Here is a 14386-nt window from a genome sequence, read left to right as displayed (position 1 = left end):
TCTCCGTCAGCCAGCCTGTCTGAGGAGGAAACCCAAGTGACAACCCTGGTAACAACCCCTGCTCATGGCTGGAGGCCCAGGGGCCCTGCATGGGAAGGCAGAGCCTGGGGGAACCTGCACTGAGCCCATCGCAGAGGCCCCATGCTCCAGCCCGATTTACAGGATTGCTTTGCATGCACAAGCACCCCCAGTGCTGAAAAGCACTGCATACCCCGCGCCCCGGGGCAAGCATGGGCACCGCAAAGGGATGTAGTAGAAAAACTAAAGGTTTATTTTTTTTAATAAAATACATTCTTACAAAATAACCATTTTTCTCCCATGCTGAGGGACTGGGCATGGTTCTTGCCAGCTCTCCTTCCCTCCCACTCTCTTCAATTTGGAGCTGTCCAAGGGTGCTGCTGGGGAAGGAGAGGCAGCGATGCTCTCCCCAGGGGCTTCAGGGTGCGGGATGCCCTGGTATGGCCCTGGCACACCAGGCAGGGTGCAGTGGGAGCCCTTCAGAAGTGCCTGCAAAGGCAGCAGACGCCGGTGCCCTGCAGCAGGTCTGGTGGAGGGCCCCGAGGCTGCCTTAGTGGCTCCCTGATGCCCAACACAAGTTTAACCCACCCGCAGCATCGCAGCACGTCCCACCAGAGGCAGAGCGCCCGGCCAGCCGGACCCTGCCCTGGCTGCAGGGTGCCACGTTCCCATGAGCCGGTGTTGGACACTGCTTCTGCTGGCCCTGGGGCTAGTGCAGGCTGGTGACAGGGGATGATGACCGTGTTTCAGGAGAGGAGGAAGAGGAGGAAGAGGGTGCAGGTTTGTCAGTCAGTGGGGATTCTGCCGAGAGAGAGGTGCACAGTGATTTCTGGTGTCTTGCCCCCCACTGCCCCTCTTTAAGTGATGCCGCCATCGAAGATGCGATGTCAATCCCTCATCCTGCACCCAGTGCTGCCCCGTGAGCCTGCCTGCCCTGGCAAATGCTGACCCCCGGTTAGGCATTACAGCCCACAGCTCAGATCTCCTCCATGCCTCCCTGGAGCCCTGCTGCCTTCCCAGGGGCCTTGGGATAGCCCTGAGACCCATAGCCCTCACCCCTGCCAGCCGTATGCCAGTAGGGCTGGGGAAACACCACTCACCTCTCGCTGCGTGTTGTCCAGCTCCTTTCCCTTCTTATGCAACTTCGACTGGGAGTTAAATGAGAGAAAACAATGATTCTTTCACAGACCTGCCCCTTTCTAATGCCAGGGAAAAATGTGGTTGAACAGCAACTTCTAACCCCCAATGTATAAGCATAATTTCAAATGAATTTGAGGGGAGCTGTTTTCACATCCTATGAAAGGCCATGCAACATCCCAGAGTCATGGAGATGTTCTCAGAAAGCAGAAAAGGGGACATTTTCCAGTTTGCTAAAGCACTGGTCTGTCTCTGCTTCCATTAAAGCAATGCAAGTGTTAACAGATACTGGAATATTTGGGGATAAAGGGAGGGAATAAAGCTATTAATAGCAAGTCACACAGAAGATCTCTATAATTTTGGAGAGGAGATTCATGGATCCCAATCTCTGACAGTCCCAAGGGCTCAGGATTCCCACTAGCTCAGGAGGGTGCCTGGTTGCTCCTCAACCACTTCATTGGAACAGGCTGCCCAGGGAAGTGGTGGAGTCCCCATCCCTGGAGGTATTTAAAAGACGAGTAGATGAGGCACTTAGGGACATGGTTTAGTGGACATGGTGGTGTTGGGTCAACGGTTGGACTCGATGATCTTAGAGGTCTTTTCCAACCTTAATGATCCTATGATTCTATGACTCTATGATAATATATTGTATAAATGTTGTTTCTGTTACAGCATCATTACCCGTGCACGCATCCACACTCACACCCGCAAGAGCCTCTGCAGGGGAGGGACGCGCTGTTACTTACAGGCTCCTGTTCCGCATATTTGAATTTCTTCTGCTTGTAATAGTCCCGTCCTTGGAGAAAATGAAGCAGGAGCAGGTCGCAGAGGACAGAGGCCTTAAATCAAAGTGCAGTTAGGGTTGGGGCTGCCCTCCCAGCTCACCTGTGCCACCTTGTACTTCCAGCTTGTTCCAGTTTGCCCCACAAATTAGGGTCCCTTCTGCTTCAACCCACAACATGCCAGCTGATAAAGAGCGTACAGCCCCTGAATGTCCATTTAGGACAGAAGTGAAGTGTGCTGGGTTCAATACTGGGCAATTTAAGTCAACAGCAGTTAAGTGCTTCCACTTTAGGTATATGCAGAGCACAACACCCTTTGGGTCATGCCAGACCAAAATGACCACAACCAAATAGGATATTGATTTTCTGTTGTGCATGAAATACTGCCCATCACCTCTAAAACCCCCTCAGTACCAGCTCTAACTTGAAACCATCAAGATACCAAGATGTGGCACCGCCATGAAAGCCTGCTTCCCCTCACTCCGCAGGGCAGCAGCTCCTGCTAGCAGAGTTCACATCAGCCGGTGGGCAGCAGGAATCTATTTTCCTGAGCTAGCGAGGCAGGAGAGCACCTCCTTTCCCCCTTTTGCCCATCCCCTGTTGCCTGAGTGGGAACCAGTATTTCACTGCTGCTTAGGGACACTTCCCCATGGATGTCACAGGCAAGGAGAATAATTTGAGTCTCCATATAGAGGCTGGAAATATCTGAACTTACCACTCCAAAAATACCAATTCCAGACCCGATTGTGGTCATGGTTGGGATGATGTCAAATTTGCCTGCCTGAGTAAAATCAGAGAAAAGAGGTGATATGTTACAACCACCCCAGGAAAAAAAAACAGGTGCCATAGCTATACGTGGGGCTCAACTAAAGAGCTTTGTAGCAACCCAAACCACAACCACAACACAGAGAGAAACAGGAGCTGGGTAAGAGCTGGTTTTAAGTTCAACGGTCAAACAGAAAAATATGGTAGGTTGGTTTTAGGCTGACACAAATTGAAATTACTTTGCTTCCTGTATTTTTAATTAAAAAAAAGTAAGTATACCCTTTAAATATTCCCAGTGGGAACACAATGAGGAAAGCCTTCTCTCCCAGTGGGAAGAAAAAGACAAAATAGAAAAGTGCAAACATTCAGCTTTTGGAAATATTAGTGAAAGGTTTTGACTTTCCACAGTTCCCCCCCAACCCATCATGATGTTTTTTGGGACAAAACCACTGACCCAAGGAATCCACTCGCATTGGTTTTCCTGGCCCCATGAGACCCCAGTGCTGTGTTACAGAGCTGGTACCTGCCTGAGGATATGGCACTGTCATCCTGGGGAGCCAGGGGCAAACCCAGCGCCTGGCCACCCTTACCTTGCCATTCACCAAAATGTCGAACCGGATCCCAAACACCTTGTAGAGCGTCCTCTTGTCTGTCCCATCTTCTTTATAGTATTTGGCATATCTGTCCAATTGGATGGTGAGCATTAATGGCCTGCCAGGGTGTCTAACAGCCCCCTGCAACCCAACGGCATCGGGATCTTGGTGGGAGCAGGACAGGGGTCTGGGGATGCACCATCACAGCCCTGGTCCTGACCCTCTCCTTAATCCCGCCGAAGGAGCTGGGCTGTTGGCACCTCTCCCCTCTATGCCTCAGTTTCCCTGCCTGCAAGTTGCAGCTAAAGCTCCTGCTTGTGCTGACACTTGGTGACCCCAAGTGCTACGTGACAGCGGATATTAGTGCAGCACTAGGGGTGGCTTCACACAGAGCAGCAGTCAGAGCAGCAGCTTATGCCTAAATGTCATGCTGTGGCTGAATGCTTTGAAGTGTGGGAACACGTGAGATGACCTTGCACCATCTCCAGTCTTTCAAGGGGCTTCCTGAGAGCTCAGCTGAACAGGGGAGTCTGCAAGGGTGAGGAGATGTACAGGGAAAGGCAACGGCGTAATTTTGACACCAAGGGACGGGTTATCACTTTCCTCATGCCATTCTAAAGAGAGCACTGCTGTCTGGCACTGCAAAGGTAGTGAGTATTTTGGAGAACAGTCCCTGATCTTCCACCATCCCTTGAGTGCTGTGGGATCCTGAAAGATGTCACTACTCAGTTCTGCCTGGAGAGTTAACAGGGGTCTCCTTACCTGAAGTTGAAGCCCGGTGAAACGTTACTATCATCGTTGTAAAGGCCGTGGAACTGGTAAATGGGTTTGCAGTACCGGACAGGCCAGTCGAGGTCACAGTTCCAGTCTATGGTGATGCCCACCACTCCACCCTGCAGCCGAGACAGGAGTCATGAGGTTGTCCAGCTCAGCCCAACCTCCTTGGACCTAGCCTGCATGGAGAAACTCCTTCTCTCCTCATATGTGGCCTTTCTCGATGCTACGAGGTGCCCTGGCTCTCCAGGGTACATGGACTCCACTGCTGTCTCAGCCCTCCTGGGCAGCCTCAGCTTCATGCCTATACATCACCCTATGCAGAGGCGCTTGCTTCTGCCCTAAATGCTGGATACACAGCTAAATTCATGCCCTCTTGTTCCTGGTCAGCATCCCGTGCCCAAGGCATAGTCCTGAGAAACAGTGCCCACTGCAGATCCCCCACGGTCCCAGTGGAACAGCCTTTCCTTGCCTGATTTTACCCATAAGATTTGCCTGCCCTGTGGCTTAACCCTGCCATCAAACCATTAATGTCACAGGGAAAATCAAAGGCAATTTAACAAAGTCATAGAGGAGAGAGAAATTAACTCATGAAAATCAGAAGAAAACCTCCTTTAAGAGGTTTTCTGCTAGGAAATGAAGCAGTCCCTCCCGAGCTCGGTCCAGGCTGTAACTAGCTGTGCCCCAGAGACTTGTCTTTTTGCACCTTTAATATATGCAAGCCTCTGATTTTATTTAATGCCTAGCAAAGTTATCTTAAGGCTCTGCAGTGCAGAAATAGCAGATACTCTTGCATACCACCCTGAGAAGCATTGGGCAAAGCTGCATTTCTGAGCCTGGGGAGAGGCTGCAGTTTGCATTGTGCAATGACCAGTATTTGACCATCCAGCCGAAGCTTCCAAGGTCAATCAGATGGGATTTGGCCACGCAGCTCTAGCCATTCGTTGCACAAATTAAAACAAACTGAACCCTGGATTTATTGCGAGCGGGTCAAATCTTGTCAATCTTACAGGGGAGTTTCCAAGAAATGCTTAAGTATTAGGCCATGCCCAGGAGGATTCATAATCTTTAGGGGCTAATTCTGACACTGCCTCGCGAGTCCTTGAGAAAACAGATGCCTCGCATCTCAACAGCTTGGGTATGATTGCTCTGTCAGTGTCCCCCTCCCCATGTCAGCGAGAAACATAATTTGAAATTGAAGTACCTTAACAGCCAGGAAGGTAAAATTCTGGCCCGATTCCTTCACCATGTATCCCAGGTCAAACACAGGGCATAAGGAATCGGTGACTTTGTGATAGGTGCATTTCTTCAGATACTGTTTGGTAATGCTCTCAACCAAGTTGCGCCTGTGAAGGAAAAGAGTGAGAAAGAGTCTGAATAACCCAATAATTTGGGTGGGAAAGGACCTCTGGAAGTCCCTGGTCCAACCCATTGCTCAAAGCCAGGTAACTGCAAAGCTCAGGGCTTCGTCCTCCTCCCCCACGTGCTCAGCAGACCCTGCACATGGAGAGTGGGCCCTTTCCTCCAGCCCTGCCTGGTTTCTCCCACCCCATCAGCAACTCGTGTCCCCTGAATCCCCTCTTGCAGAGGAAACCTCTCTGCTGTTTTCTCTCCTGCAAATGGTCTCCACCTCTGCTTTGGGTTTGCTGCTTTGCCTGCTGCCCAAACTCATTTCTTCAGGACAAGTCTGCCTGTCCTCACCTCTTCTAGCAACCCCCTCTCTCGTCCCTCAGCTTTTCAAACCCTTCCATGGCCTCCACCATCCCTCCCAGCTGCCTCTCCCGTTCACATGTCAGCTCGTCCATGGGTTCTGCCAGGCAATGTTCCATGCACCAACAGTTTTCCTCTAGAACAGCTCATGGATAGCATATCCCACAGCTTTTACGTTCAGCTGGATTTTGCCATCTCCTCCAGAAAGGGTGGAAAGGGAAGGACAATATCTTGCCTTCCACCTCGCTCTGCTCTTTTGCCTAAAAATAGTCTTTCTGTGAAGCCTTCTTGACCCAGATGGTTTTGTAAGCCTTGTGCCTTGCTCAACCCTATCCCATCATTTATGCTCAGCAGTTAATTAGCAGCAGTGATCAAAGGCAGGAAGTTTCCCCATGACCCCAGCTGGCTCCGGCTCAGCCCCTGCAATGGCAGCCAGCCCAGCCACCCTCACCTCCCAGGACGTGCTGTCCCTCATCACATCCCCCCTCCTGCCTGCCCTCACTCAGGTTGCTGCCTCTCCTTGCTGCTGGTGGGGGATCCCCTCTCCCAGCCACCTCTCAGGGTGCAGCTCAAGGCCAGCTTGAGACTTTGCCAAGGGTGCTGGCTGCCAGGGCATTTAACCTTGGCTGCAGCGCAGGGACGCGATCGGCTTAGAGAGAAGAATCTGCTGTCTTCAGCACAAATAGCTTCTGTTAATTTGTTCCAAATCAGATATATAATCAGTGTCATCACAAATCCTCTTACGTGTGCGCCTTCAGCCAGCGGCACTGTTTCCAGCGCTGCCTGGAAGGGGCTGACCCTACAACCTGCTGCAGAAACAGGTGGGAACCGCGACGGTAAGAGGGGCCTCTGCTCATTTTTGGGCAGCAAGCTCATCCTGGCTGCTCACACCCCACTGAGGCATTTAGTGTTTTACTGTTATCTTCAGGGAGGAAAAGGGAGAAGAAAAATGAAGAATCAGAGGAACTGTATTTTAAAGTGCATCATATGAGGGTAACTCACGGGACATTAATTCCAGAAACCTTCTTTCCAGTAACCACAGCTACCGGCTGAGGTGGGACAGATTTGGGAGGGAAATGTCACAGTTCCTATCAGCTAATGTGGTGATCGGCGCAGCAGTTAGAGTAGACCTAGGCTTGCTGGTGAGGGACAGCATCCTCTATATCAAGCATCCAGCTACACCCACTGTTTCCCCTTAGGGACACGGCTGAGTGAACTGAGCAGAAGCTGTCCCCCCAAAACTCCTCTTACCTGGACACCTTGAACCTGGGGAAGGTGATGCTGTTCTTGATGAACAAGGTGAACTTCTCTGCTTCTGACAACAGGGCAGGGCTGAAAAACACAAGTGTTGGCATGTGTCCCTCATTCGGCTCTCCGGCCTCTAGAGAAAGCCCCATTTGGTGGAGATTCATCCAAACTGGGACAAGCAGGACCCAGAAAAACTGGTGATCTCATCCCTGCCCTTTCTAAGTCAAAGATCCCAACAAGGTTCAGAAAAGCCCCAAGGAAGGAGGGAAGTGCTTGTTAGGGGACAGAGATGGAGTTAGGTGCTGGGATTTCAGTTAAGAAACCCCAAAAGCATAGTGAGGTGGCTGGAAGAGAGCTTAAGGGCCCTGGGTGCTTCCCTGGGCTCCTTGGCAGACCCATGGCTGACTGTGTGGCCCCCCCGCCAGGAGGGGAGGCAATGAGGAACAGGACTTTGCATCTACCAGGAAGTGCTTCACAGTGGCCCATGGAGGCTGGAGATGGAGAACATCTCATGGGCAGAGAACAACTTTACTCTGAAGGCAAACAGGATAGACGGGGGCTGCTGGTCCATGCACAGAACATCCAGCAGAGATGGGGTGAGCCACCAGCGAGGTGGGGAGCAAACCATGCCAGGAGAGGCACAAACCCCCTGGGGACACCAGGCAGCGTGTACAGCCATGGAGTCTGCAATGACCCAGGCTGTCCTGGCAGCAACCCGCAGAGCCCCGGCTTGCTCTGCCCTACACCAGGTCCCACTGGAGTGGGACCGGGGTGAAAAAGGGAGCAATGACATCATTGCTTACCTGGGAACATGGTCATCAACTTCAACGGGGCACCAGCCAAAGATCTCGCAGGTCTTCACAGAGCTGTTGAAATTCACACACTTGCCCGTCATGAGCCCTGTAGGGAAGAAGGACGGCTGCTCACACCCCTGGATACTGGGAAACCCCAGCCTCACACTGGGATGGATGGGATCTGGTTGGAGCTTCAGCCCTGCCACAGACATCCAAGGCACAAAATACTCAGGGCTTTGGTGCCCCTTTATAAAAAGGGTAATTAATCGTGGCCTCTCAGCTTGGGGCAGTGGTTTCTCTTGCACTATTGTACAGGAGAGCAACTGGGCATTTTTCTTGCTAAAATACACCTCAGAAAATACCTAGCTGTTAGAAGGACAGCAGTTTGGGGTAAATGTTTTAGTATTGATTAACCTTTTGTTGGGAGAACTTTTTACAGCTCAGATCTCTTTTGGAAGAGGAAAGCAGGACCAGCCCAGGTGGGACCCTCACCCGGGATGTCAGAGGCTTTCCCCAAACCCCATCAGCTGGTGGTCCAAAGCAGGTCCCCCTGCCAGACACCCCAGCCCTGTGGCTTCACTGGAGCATGCTGTGCTCAGCGTGTCTCACCAGAAACGCTGGTGCCGGAGCCTTGGGGCCCTGTGCCGTACCTTGTCCCTGGCGGCTGTATTTCCCTTTGCTGCAGTCGCTGTCCCGCGAGCAGAGCCCGGCGTCTGGCAGCTGTTTGGAGAAAGCAGGCAGCCGCCTCTCAGCATCACACCCCATGGTTTCAGTCCCTCTGTCCCTCCTGCCTCACCACACAGCATTTTCCCCGGGGGAAGTGCTGCTTGGCTGCAGCCAGAGCCTCGTCCATACACCACTTCCCAACCAAGGATGTCCGGATTAAGCAGGAAAAAGGGGGGATTTCTTTTTTAATCTCCAGGCAGATGCTTTTATTCAAGCCTTGAGCCTGTTCTGCTTGATCATCTCGAAAGGAAGAAAACTTAGATGGATGCTGGCTGTTTTTCAGCAGAATAAAAGCACTCGCAAGTCAGGAACGATAATATGGGGCCAGGCTCAGGCTTTCACCAAACCTCTCAACGTCAGGAAAACTCCTTCCCCAGTGCCACCATACAACCCCTCTAAATTACAGAAGCTGAGACCGCTGAAGGAAACCAGTGCATTTACCTCCGGGCAGGTTCCTTGTTTCTGTCCAGGGGTGACAATGAAGTTGGTCATCACCACGAATGAGCTGTCCCCCTGCAGAGACACAGCCAACAAGCTCACAGCTGGCATGGTGTTTTCTGATGGAGTATGTGCAAGGAGCCTCTCCCTGGGGCAAGGGGTAGGGCACACAAACCACCAGGGCATGTCCAGGCAGATGGCACCTTTCTCCCTAACTTTGGGTCCTCTGCCCTCCTCCGCTGCAGCTTGGGAAGCTGGTGGTGGCCCTGGGGAGCTGCAGTGCCACCAGCCCCAGGGACAGTGGAGGACCCCCCTTACTGCCTGAGATGATCATCTAGAGGCACCGGAGGAGCCTTGATCCTTTTGGAGGCAGGCTCAAATGTGCCCCATCAACCATGGTGGGTCCCAAGCACCGAATGATCCCCACCGGTGATATGTGGGCAGAGGTTTGTGGCAGGAGCAACCTGCTTTCCACCACAGGGACACCTTGTCATGGTTAGCCCCATGGAAAGCCGACACTGAGGAGCCCGTCTGGACCCCAGCGCATGGGTAAAAGCAGTGGTCGAGACAAAAGCAACACCCCCAAACCCACCCACCCTGACTCCGTACCTGGGGTGGGAAAACATAATCCACCACATCCCAGATGTGAGGGCCTATGACGCTCTCGTTGGTCAGTGTCAGGCCTTTCAGCTTCACCGAGACCGAGCTGACGATGCTGTCCTGAGACTGGTAGCCCTTCTCGTAGAGGAAGACCCACCTGGATGGGGAAAGGTGGTGGGGTGAGCATGGCCACCAGCGCTCATCCAAAGGAGACCCAAGTCCCAGCACATTGCTGTGGACTGGGGCTTCTTCTACCAAGTCTCACCTGGGGGTTTATTTGCCAAATTTCCTCCAGGTGGATGAGGGACATGTTGCTGAGCTCTCCCACCCTTTGCCTAAGGCATGTGGTAGCTGCGGGACTTGGCTTTCATGCTGGGATGATTTATTTGGGGGAATGGGACACATTTTGTGGTTGAGGGTATGTGAAGGTAGGTGGAGCAGGGTGGTCATTGGCCATTTGGGATTAAAACCTACAGCAAGTTTGCAGCTTGCTGGGCTTGGCGACCCACCTGGACCCTCCTGATCCACTTCATAGGCACTCTCCAAAAATCGGTGCCTCGAGGGCCAAGACAGGGGTAAGTCTGGACATAGCTCATGTCCAGGGCCACCATTCCCCATCCAGCAAAAGGAACTGTGGAGCCCTGGCCGTGGGTGCAAGAGGGCTGCAGTAGCAGGGTTGGGGACAATGCTGTGGCCAGCACGGGGCTCTCCTTGCATTTCCCACTCCATCACGCAGCCATTAGGGCCGGCTCCTGACACTATCTAACCGATGGCATAAACAAGCTGTCACTGGATTAACTCTGGCTCAGGGAGACTATAAACATGGGTGAGCAACCATTTTGGGTAGTGCTCCCAGCAGTGCAGAGCGTTCCCGGTGCTAAAAAAGGAGCGATCTGGTTTTTGTCCCCGCCGCCATGGGCACCGGTCCTGCTGGCCATGACAGAGGCAGCGCATTGCCCGTGGGACGGCCCGTGACGCCAGCCTGCTGTGTCAGCCCATCCTCAGGCACCTGACTGATGGGCATGGGGGAAAATAGGGGAACCCTGGGTGCTGCCCAGAGGTCTGCCCTGTGGGTGCCAGACCTTATGGGGACCTCTTGGGGATGGCGCTTTTTGTCTTGCAGCCCCATCGGCATCCTGGGACAGGGGGTGAGGGGACCTCAGGGATGGCATCTATCCCAACACCCGGGGATGGGAGCAGAAATTCAGCACCACTGCTACCCCAGCTGGGACCCCCAGCTCCAACCTCCTCCTCCAAGGCAGATGGCCATGCTGGGTTATACTGGTTACACTGGGTATCTTCCCCACTGCCCTTGGGGCTGCAGGAGGCTGTGAGCTGGGTGGCACCATGGCAGAGCGTTTCCCTAAATCTGCCTCCGGCGCGGCCTCTGCCGCTGCCACCACGTCCCTCCCCAGCAGAGGTGACTGCAGGCACGCAGGGCTGGGCACCCCACTGTGATACAGCCTCCCCATGGCAGGGCAGGATGCGGCCCCCACCCTGCCGCTGAGCCATGGTCATGGCAAACAAGGCGTCATTTCCACATCATGCTGTAAATGCCACATCGAGCCCTGCCCAGGTGGTAAAAGTCCCCTGGTGTCACTCCCCGACGTGGCAGAGTCACCAAGCCCTCTTCCCTCGCCAGCCCCATCCTGCGGCTCACCCTGCATCCTCCTCGCATGTGAGGTTTTCAGGAAATGAAAGCCAGAAAGCAATGTCCAGCCAGGGAGCGCCCAGTATCACCTGGCCAGCAGCGATACCGCCTTATCTCGGCGTATCAGCAGAAAGAAGAACTGCTCCCCAAGGGTAACGCCGGGTCTCTCGGTGGGGTCAGCCCCACGTCCCTCCTCTGCACTGATGGCACTGCCACACATCCCTCCAGCACAGCCATGCATCGGCATGCATCCCCATGAGCATCCCATGCCTGCTGCCAAGGTGGACCAAAGCTGGGGTAATTGGAAATAAATAAATATCTGCCTGCCAAACTTGCTTTCAAAGAAGAGAAAATCTCAAGCATCGTGGCTCGGGGCAGGCAGGGAACTGGAGGCAGTGCTGCAGGCAGCGAGGGGATGCCAGTGGCCGGTGGGACTATGGGCAGCCACACTCACAGGCAGCCCCTTGCTAACAGAGCCTGACCCCACTGAGACAGCAAAAATGTATGAACTACAGCTGCAGGCAGCGAGGGGATGCCAATGGCCGGTGGGACTATGGGCAGCCACACTCACAGGCAGCCCCTTGCTAACAGAGCCTGACCCCACTGAGACAGCAAAAATGTACGAACTACAGCAACTTCATGCCAACCTCCTCTCCTCTACCCCTGGCTGTCCCCCCCAGGCTGATTCTCTTTTTGCTTCCTCCTGGCTGCCTGTCCCCTTTTAGCTGGGTTGCTTAAGCCACATTTCCTTAGGAAGTCCCGCTCTGAGCAACCGTCTCTGCTGGTTCCCCATCTGCAGGAGCGGCTGCCCTCGGCTGGGTTTGCTGGACCCCAGGGGTTTCATGGGCTCAGCCCTTAGCAGAGCCAGCGCTGCTCCCCGTAACACCAGTCTGGGCCGGTGCAAAACCCTTTGCAACTGAGCATCCTTGAGACCTTGGCTTGGCAGCAGTTTGGGATGAAGATTACCCTTGTGAGCCAAAGCGCTGGTGAGCAGGGTGGGAGTGATGCAGGGGTCCCATGATGACTCCCTGGGAAGGTTTTCCCCCTTTCCAGCGGTTCTGTGCTAAAAGCTGGGATGGGCACCGCTGCTCCCCGCAGCTACTTGCTTGCGCTGAGCCCTGGGAGCTACTGCCTTTTCTTTGGGCTGCACTAGGCACCCTGCACCCCCAAAATACCCATTTTTTCCAATTCATGGCCAGACACCCCCTCGCCCTGAAAACCTCCTGCCGTGGGGCCCTTCCCGATGGAAGGGTGCCAGTCTCTCTCGAGGGCTGAGCCCACAGCAGCCATGGGGGCACAGCAAAAATTTTTATCAACCATCGCATCCCATAGCACGGCACATCGTCCCACACTGAGGGGACAGGGACTGAATTGCTGTGGCAGGAGCAGCAGTCCCAGGGCACCCGAGGACACAGAGCCTTGCACAGCTCTGAGCCCGCCTGCTTCACTCACTGCCTTTTTAAAGCAGTTGCTCTTGTACAGCGGCTGCTCTCGGGGCTGCCTCCTACAAGCAAAGCAAACCAGGGATTTGGAGCAAGGCTCCCTCCTGGCCCCAGCTGCTGGGCTGGCCCTGCCTCCCCAGCGGGGTGGTGGACAGGGAGATTTATGGTCCTGTCTCGAGCCGCTTGGGTCTCACAAATCACCACGCTGGCCCCAGCTGCCTCTTCATTAATATAAATGAAAATAAAAATAACAACAGATTCTCAGGCCACCATCCAGCATCTCGAGCAGGATTTGGATGTGGCTCAGCGAGGAGACGGGGCCCTGGTGCATGGAGCAGGGCTGGGCAGGGATGAACCTCCAGCCCGCACAAGCAGCCGCTTCTGGGGAGGACGCGGGGACCAGGCGGCCATCTGAAGGACCCATGGTGGGACACTGGGCAGCATGGGAGTGGCCATGGCCGGGGGGATGCAATGCCATCAGCAATAAACCCCCCCGCATCGGGATATAGGGGATATATAAGCCCCTTCGTCTCCATTGCTTTTTAACCCGGTGGCAAAGCATTAATTCGGGGGAAAGCAGGCGCCAGGGAGCCTTACCCGATGATGTACGCCAGGACAATGAGCTGGATCAGCCGGAAGGTCAGTCCCACCTTCTTGTTCCTCACCAGCACCATCCTGGGGGTGTCATACTCGAAGAGGAAGGAGGACACCTTCTCCATGCACTTCTGCCCCATGGCTGCGCCAGGGCTGTGGCGCAGCCTCCCGCTGGCCCCGCTGTTTGCCACGCCGTGAGTCGGGCCGTGCCTGCCACCGCTCGTGCAACTCCTCTGTTTGCAGAGAGGAGGAAAAAAAAAGAAAAAAATAATAAAAACCTTATCAGTGTTGCTCTGTGCACATCTGGGCTGCGGGTTTCCTCCTCTGCGCGGGGACGGGGTTTCCTCTTCCTATAAGCTCTGGGCTGGAAGCAGCTGGTGCCCTACATGGTCCGGGGGTGGGACGGGGTGCGGGAGGGTGCAGGGCCACCCTGCTGCCGAGCCCACGTGCCACCGGGACAGAGCCGCCCGCCCGTGGGAGCTGCACCCTGGCGTGGGCAGGGGCCCTCCCTGCGGACGGAGGGACTACAGGCAGGGCTCGGGGCAAGCAGGGACCACGAGGCATCCTTGGGGGCAATGTCGGGATGGAGGAGGTGGTGGGGGTCCCGGGAGAGGATTTTAGGAACTGGGGTTGTGGTATCATCTTTCCTGCCCCAGCAGCCAGCTCAGGCTGGGGGTATCCCATCCTTGTCCCTAACCTATGTCCTGCTCTGTCCCCCAAAGGCTGCCCCAGGAAAAGGGTCGGGAAAGGGGAGGGCACAGAAACCCCAGCCCAGCAATTCGAAGCTGACCCGTGGGGCAGCTGGGCGCCTGGCTTGGCCCCCTCCCGCGTTGAGGCCACCCAGCTGGGGCTTGGCTGGTTCCCAGAGCTCGCACAGGGCTGGGCTGGGCACATTTCGAAGCATTTTCAGCATTTCCTGAAAGGCATGGCCATGAGTGGGTCCGGGCGGGCCAGCCTGGGTCACAGCGAGGGATGCTCGGCAGGGTGGTGCAGGCACCGCTTTAAGTGAGTATCACTGAGAAGGGGCTGGATTTGTACCTGCCAGACTGAAATTTGGGACCCAACATTGGTGCAGGGGAAGCTTCCGGGGGGGGGGTGGGGTGTTGGCTGATTG

The 14386-nt window shown here is 54.6% G+C and overlaps 1 protein-coding gene across 1 annotated transcript; it reads right to left on the bottom strand.

Moving 5' to 3' along the window:
• Positions 1-742: 742 nt before the first annotated feature.
• Positions 743-13412, bottom strand: P2RX1 (purinergic receptor P2X 1). The gene is made up of 13 exons (XM_009276406.1): positions 13276-13412; positions 9595-9742; positions 8989-9060; positions 8472-8541; positions 7831-7927; positions 7031-7111; positions 5274-5415; positions 4058-4188; positions 3293-3383; positions 2653-2718; positions 1902-1994; positions 1119-1166; positions 743-819 (listed from the first exon to the last, which is right to left on the bottom strand). Exons 1-13 carry the CDS (start codon positions 13410-13412, stop codon positions 808-810), a joined length of 1188 nt encoding a protein of 395 aa, XP_009274681.1. The 3' UTR covers positions 743-807.
• Between the last annotated feature and the right edge of the window lie 974 nt (positions 13413-14386).

This window comes from Aptenodytes forsteri, unplaced genomic scaffold (assembly GCF_000699145.1).
Source record: "Aptenodytes forsteri isolate BGI_AS27 unplaced genomic scaffold, ASM69914v1 Scaffold209, whole genome shotgun sequence".
Taxonomy (NCBI): domain Eukaryota; kingdom Metazoa; phylum Chordata; class Aves; order Sphenisciformes; family Spheniscidae; genus Aptenodytes; species Aptenodytes forsteri.
This window is presented reverse-complemented; position numbering and strand designations above follow the sequence as displayed.